The 7,529-nt window shown below is 36.5% G+C and overlaps 1 protein-coding gene across 1 annotated transcript in view; it reads right to left on the bottom strand.

Moving 5' to 3' along the window:
- fbxl7 (F-box and leucine-rich repeat protein 7) overlaps nucleotides 1-7,529 on the bottom strand; it is a 45,038-nt gene that overhangs the window by 30,104 nt on the left and 7,405 nt on the right. Inside the window, exon 2 of the mRNA XM_016278387.1 lies at nucleotides 7,164-7,253. Within this exon, the coding sequence (XP_016133873.1) occupies nucleotides 7,164-7,253 (90 nt within the window). The remainder of the gene's footprint in view (nucleotides 1-7,163; nucleotides 7,254-7,529) is intronic.

Genomic DNA, 7,529 nt, shown 5'->3' with positions numbered 1-7,529 from the left:
GAATACTCCAATAAGCATAAATATACATGGCATACACTTTCAGGAAAAATAGTTCGAAAGTCAAAAAAGTCAAACTTTTTTGCACTTTTGTTTTAATTGACAATAAAGACATTTACAAAAGATTTTGATTTCAAATAGACACTGTTCTTTTGAACTTTTTATTCATTAAAGAATCCTGAAAAAAAATTATAATGGGTTCCCCAAAAATATTAAGCAGCTGTTTTTAACACTGATAATAATAAGAAGCAAATGAGCATATTAGAATGATTTCTGAAGGGTCATGTGACACTGAAGACTGGAGTAGTGATGCTGAAAATTCAGCTTTGCATAACAGGAATAAATTACATTTTAAATATATTCAAATAGTAAACAATTATTTAGAATTGTAATAATAAGACTTCTTTGAAAACATACAAAACTCTTTTCAATCTTTCCAGTGGTAGTGTATATATGCATTAAGTTTAAAATAATCAACATTTCTCTAGCTTTGTCCACCGTCTTGGATAGATTTTTTTTTACTGTTGAAGTGCATCCTGGGCTTGCCTTCTTAGTAAAGGATACTTGAAAATCCGCATTATAATTATTTTCATCATAATTTAAGGACACAAAGAGGAAGCTCAAATCTGTCCTTTAATGCAAGTCGTCCTGTAATGATTTGTGTGACAGTGCTGAAATAACATGGCCTTTCAGAGATTTTAAACACTTTTCCCAAGTTCAAAACTCACAATGGGTTTTGCAGGATAATGAAGTCACAAAAACTTATATAAGGAGCTAAGCAACATCTCTCTCAGATCTTGTTTTATCCATGCCATTAATCCAGTTCTGGACTCGTAAATCTGACTGGCCTTCTCTTGGAAGAGGCGCGGATGAGTTCAAAAGACTGTTATATCTCTTTCCCACCACAGCTCAAAGTTTAGATGAGGCGTATTATTCAGCACACACTTATGAAGACCATCTTACGGGTGGAACCTCACAAATCCTATCGTGTTGCACCGCATACCTCCTTACCAGTGACTTCTGTCCAACACCCACTCTGTGTCATGCCAAAGAAAGTTTGTCCAGACCAGGCCATCCAGAGCTCAGATAATAAAACTTGGACTTGATCTGGAGTCTTGCAGAAGAAGTGCAAACTGAACTGCTCTACTAAGTTTGAATCAGGTGCTTTGTACCTCTAGAGCAAAGACAGGAAATCTAAAGCAAAGCGGGACCTGAACTGACCAAGCAACAGCTGTGAAACTGTTGGCCACAGACAGTGATTCTTCAATCTTTCCATTCATTCATACTAGATATGGATTCACTGGACACACTGGACAATTATTTTTTAAAACCATTTAACAAAGAATGCATTCATAGAAAATAAATTTTATTGCATATTGTTTGATCTGACAGTCACACCCACCTATTCTGCTCAGGAAAAAAAAGCATGCAATAATCTATTTCCATTGTTTTTCCATTCACTTTCCATTCATTTAAAAAAATAATTTCATATACAGTATATTGCATTCATACATGTTATATATACAGTATACTGTATGTAGAACCATATCTGCCTGTGTATTTCTAAGAGTACCAACAATCTGTCTCTAGTGTTCTACAAAGCAACTCTCAGCAGGGTGCAGATTTGGCATAAATCCCATCTACAGAGCAATAAAGCTGCCTGGCAAGGAATGCAGAAAGAAAACATGTCACTTTATATCTGTTTTATGCCTCATTCAAATCGCATGGCAACTTGCATGGATTAGTCTGAAAGAAGAAAGTCATATACACCTAGGATGCCTCGGGGGTCAGTAAAACGCAGCCTAATTTTCATTTTTGGGTGAACTACCCCTTTAAGATGCATTTTTGATCTAAAGCTTTATACAGTTGTAAACGGGGTCTGAAACGTTTTGAGCTTGTCCACTTTCAACCACTTCCAGAGGTAGTCGAAAATGCATTCCACCGGATTGCTTTCGTAGTGTAAACGCTCATGTGGTTGAATGCACTCGAACGGCCACTAAGACTGCCATTACAGGACGTGTTGTTGAAGTGCGCTAGTCAGACAGGATTTAAACGTTGCCGGCTGAAATCGTAAGTTTGATTTAAAGGTGAAAAACAGGAATGCCCAGATTCTGATTCCTGATTCGGCGTAGTTTTGAGCAGATATGAAAGCTGCTGCTCTCCGTATCATTTTCTGTTGTCTCCTTTTGCATTCTTATGTAAATTGTGCAAGCTTAGATCGAAAGATCAGAAAAAGTCCATATACACCTGATCATAGACCCTGCCTGCAAAGAAATCAGGAGAGAATTGGTCAAAAGTTGACAAAAGAGACAGATTAATACACCATGTATAAACGGAAATGTGTCTCCCTTTTCTACTTGTGATCAGATCACCCAAACATATCTTAATACCAGGTGTAAACAGGGCCTTGTTATTGTTGTTATTAATTATTGTTATTGTTGTGTATCATAAAAATAATTTTTATATTAAAATAAAATATTAAATACAATATTAAATTAAATTAATAAAGGTTATACTTTTGGTTGTCCTGCACCTAACTGCCTACTCGCTATACAAGTGAAATAATACAAATTATTTACTATATGATTTACTATATTAGTTTGCGACCCTTGAGGCTACAAGGATCCTGATTTGTGGCCCCTGCTCATCAGCTTTCCAAATTTAAGACACTTTGCCTAAAAGCAGCGTGTAATAGGCCTGATACGCACTCAATAGGGCATTATTCAATCACAGCACAAAGTGTTCCTTCATTTGTTTACTGATATATGAATATGAAGCTAATAAAATGTCTACCACTGTCCATTTTCCAACACGGTATAGAACAATTTTCTAATCTAATAAAGACTACTCCTCCTTTGGGGAGTCAGTCTGCACTCCCTTCAAACCCATAGTCAAGGAGAGTGAATTCCACTGGCCTGACGTACGTTTTTACTTTCACAGTCTTTCATACAGGAATTCAAAACTATTTCGAGCTTAGTAAGAGCCTAAGTGTAATGTCTAGGGAGAAAAGTATCGAAGGGATGGAAATCATAGACCTGGATGACTGTTTCAAACACCAATTTCAAGGTTCAAATTGAAGAATGAAAGATATTTGACGTGATGTATAACATCTGTCATCGCTAATAAGTTAACAAACTGTACAAAAATAAGGGAAATCTACGGTGAAAAATTCAGATGTAAGAGAACTACATTCCCATCAGCTCATTTAATTAAAAACAGCTGAGCATGCCCTGCTTTGGAATAACCTTGACGTATAATTTAAAACAAACTTCTTCTGATAAATCAGCTTGGTCTTAGCCAAACCCATGAGTATCATCCAAATGTACTAAGAACCGTGCAGCCTCGTGAAAAGCTCCTTGGGTCATCTTTAAGAGTTGTAGTTTACAGCTCAGGGATTAAAACACAGAACATATGTTTCTTAAAGATGTAGCTAGCAAGGGGCTAATGATTACTTCCAGCAGGACTAGCAAAGCCTGCTGGGCTAATTACATCTGATAAAATCAATCCTGCTTTTGTCCATGCTCTCGCCTGGCCTTGCTATAAACTTTAATATAAGAGAGCACAGCTACAACAAAAGATGTAATCAGTCCACAAATATCTGTACATTTAGGGGCATTTTTGCATGTACAGCTAGATTTATTACTTTTTTTTAGATTTAAAACAGTTGTGCTGCTTCATATTTTTGTGAAAACCGTGATACATTTTTCAAGATTCTTTGATGAATAGAAAGTTCAAAAGAACACCATTTATTTGAAATAAATATTTTTGTAATTATGTAAAGGCCTTTACTGTCACTTTTGATTTGATTAAACGCATCTTTGCTGAATAAAAAAATTAATAATTTCTTTAAAAATATTTATTTCAGACTTTTGAATGGTACTGTATACCATCATGAGGTAAGCATTTTAGGTATATGGAGAAACGGAGTACTCCAATGTTCTACCATGGTACAATTAAAAAATGGTATTACCATGGTACTTTTTAGCAACTGATCATTCTTTCTGTTGAAAAAAAGCAGTAGGCCTATTCTTCATCCATAGCCAAGATAACTTTCAAAATCAGGTATGTCTTATAGGGTTAAACGGGCAGCATACCTAATAGTATTATTCAATAATAATAATCATAATAATAATCTTGTTGTTGTTGTTATTATTATTGTTGTTATTACTGACTATTTTTATGCAACCTAATAATAATACCTAATAGCATTATGCAACCCATGATGAAGTTCAAAAGTTCCTTGTGCTCAGTTAAAAAATGGTATTACCATGGTACTTTTTAGCAACTGATCATTCTTTCTGTTGAAAAAAAGCAGTAGGCCTATTCTTCATCCATAGCCAAGATAACTTTCAAAATCAGGTATGTCTTATAGGGTTAAACGGGCAGCATACCTAATAGTATTATTCAATAATAATAATCTTGTTGTTGTTGTTATTATTGTTGTTGTTATTACTGACTATTTTTATGCAACCTAATAATAATACCTAATAGCATTATTGGTATGAGGTGCTACATTGGTTGAAGTGCTACATTCCAATTAAAGTAACTGATCTTTGAAAGTGTAAAACTGAACTGCTCACTGTAACACATTTAATCACACTCAGAATGTTCAGGGGATCAAAGCAGGGGGCATTAACAGCAGCTCAAGACCACTGTAAGGGGTGCTGATGCCAAATATCCCATATAAATAACTTCAAAAGACTGCAATGTTTTTTCTTAAACGAAACTACAAAGCATTGGCAATTTGAAGCTGACATATGCTTTTACTCCGCAATAAAAGCACACCACAGCACAAGCAACAGGGCTGTGAGGTTATCAGTGAGGAAGTGCTGGCTAGGAAAGGGTCCTCTCTCAGAACAATACTATCTGACAGCTCTGAAGCTGCTCTGCCCACTTCTCCTCAGTCAAACGACCCCATGACTTACTACTAACAGTGGCAAGTTTAGTGCTCGATTTGATACACCGTAAGGCTAGATGACTCACTATGGAGCAAATGAGTGGCTGCGCTTTTCCATCCCAGGAGTGGCAAACAATGAGGAGCCACACATACACATTAAAATGAAATAACTCAAAAACGCCTCGCTAGCACACAGTGCTAATCTAAAAAAAGGACTCCCAAGTTTGTCCACAATACATTTCATAAACTACCCTTGTAAAATGCAAACATGTGGAGACTAAATGACCACCCACAATTTATGTGGGTTTAGTTTCAAGCTTTGAATAAACAGAGTTTGCTAATTTGGTTCTGTCATTTTACTCTAAATTTTCCTATAAGCTGTAAATATGTAACGCGTTATATTACATTGAAAGGTGTAGTGTGTAATTTTTCTGATGTTAAAATATTTTCTCCTATCCAAGGTTAATATTGCCCCATTTGTTTGAGCGGTCCAATATGTCAAGTTCTGGCTCAGCCAATTGTTTAAGTAACATTAACTAGGCTTACAAACTTTGAAAGGGATCATTCACCCAAAAATGATATATCTGTCCTCGTTTTCTCACCCTTATGTGGTTCCAAACCTGTATGACTTTCTTATGCAGAACACAAAAGAAGACTGTTGTCTAAATGTCTATAATTGGAGTACAAAGTGGTTTTGGACCCCACTGACTTTCATTATACAGATAAACCAGTGAAAACATTCTTCAGAATATCTTTTATTTTCTGCAGAAGAGAGAAAGTCATATATAAGTAACAGAATGATGACAGCATTTACATTTTTGGGTGAACTATCCCTTTAACACCTCTGTTGGTCGCAAGACCAAACTGTAAGCAAAGAGAGAGACAATGGCTTGGTCTATACAGAGCAGTGGCTACAGCGTCTTCCCATCTGCAATGTTTAAGGCGGAGCTGGTGTAAATCAAAGCCGCAGAGGCAGTCATTGGAAGAACCACTCTGACATTACTGTGGACAGGCTGAGGACAGACGAGATCTGCTCTCGCTGAGGGCTGGATATACTGCAGGCCGCAACCACATACACACAAACACCGCAGGTTGGCTCTGAGGATACCCTCACTGAAGAACAACCTTTCACACTGCACACGCTATCCACCCCCTTCATGTCTACTTCATGTTCCCATCCAAGTCCATGTACAGCACATTTTACAGCCACAACCACTGAGAACTGCAGATTACTGCCTGTTCTTTCTCACATTATTTTATTTACCTTCTGATTTATAGACCCAATGAAATCTTTCCCATGTTGATATATTGTTTTTCCAATTGAAACAGGAAGTTTTGAGCAGGAAACTTCTATTTGTGGCTATTGTTTATGAAGTAGATTTGCTACTTGCTAGTTTGGAGGAGGCAAAGTTCAATAGAACAGCATTTACTTGAAATATTTTTGTCAAATAAAATTTTTGATCAATTTAATGCATCTTTTATGATTAAAAGTATTTTTTTAAAACTTACTGACCCTAAACTTTGAAACGGTAGTGTATACAGTATATGACCTCAAAGCTAACAGGCTTGGACTGAAAGCCGCAAAACACAAATTTGGACTTTATAGGGTCTTTTAAGTGTTTGTTTGGAATCATCGGTTGTTCATTCTGGGTATGATTTATTAGAGCAAAATCATACCAATGACTGTGTTCTAATAAAACCCAACCAGAATAAATAAACAAAGAAAGCCTTTCAAGAAAAGGCCTCAAAAGCCAGCCTCAAGTTCCCCAGCATTTGTCATATTATTTTCTTCCACATTCACACAATTCATCCAAACACACCCAGATTCTTCCCCCCAAGGCAAACTCTAAACACCACTATGGATTTGGATCAGATATGGAGACTAGATAATAATAATAATAATAATAATAATAATAATAATAAAACATGTTCTCCACAGCGTTTGTGATGGGCAGTTTATTTTTACGTTTTTATAGCCTCACAAAAAAAAGTTCCACCAAAATAATCAACAAGTCAAAAGGAGCAAAACATGAAAAAACGAAAGGCTAGCTAGTGATGGTTAATGAAGACCATGATAATAATAATAATAATAATAATAATAATAATAATAAAACATGTTCTCCACAGCGTTTGTGATGGGCAGTTTATTTTTACGTTTTTATAGCCTCACAAAAAAAAGTTCCACCAAAATAATCAACAAGTTAAAAGGAGCAAAACATGAAAAAACGAAAGGCTAGCTAGTGATGGTTAATGAAGACCATATGCCTACCTTCACTGGTAGCTGCATTCTTTGGAGCTTTGGTTGATGTCTGATCTGTACTTGAACTCAGGTCGGAGGAAATACTGGAACCGCCTTTCCCTAAAATCACAAAGAACACCCCAGGACACATGAGGACACAGTCAACACTAATAAAGAAACAACATATTAGTCTTAAAAATCAAAGACATAGAAAGAGTTCTCTTTCAGTCAGTCACGTTCTACGTTACGTCAGTCGTGACTGACAAATTGGGATCTCGTCCGAGAGCCCAATCACCTTCGAGTGTAAACTAAACAAGCCAATAACAGTTGGCGTGTGTGTTTCGCCACGCGCACCCCGCCCCGCAGCGCGGGTATAAAAGGAGAGCGCGTGCAAAC

The sequence above is a fragment of the Sinocyclocheilus grahami genome, unplaced genomic scaffold (genome assembly GCF_001515645.1).
Source record: "Sinocyclocheilus grahami isolate Dianchi unplaced genomic scaffold, SAMN03320097.WGS_v1.1 scaffold121.1, whole genome shotgun sequence".
Lineage (NCBI taxonomy): Eukaryota > Metazoa > Chordata > Actinopteri > Cypriniformes > Cyprinidae > Sinocyclocheilus > Sinocyclocheilus grahami.
The sequence above is the reverse complement of the archived record's forward strand: the minus strand, read 5'-3'. Positions and strand labels throughout refer to the sequence as shown.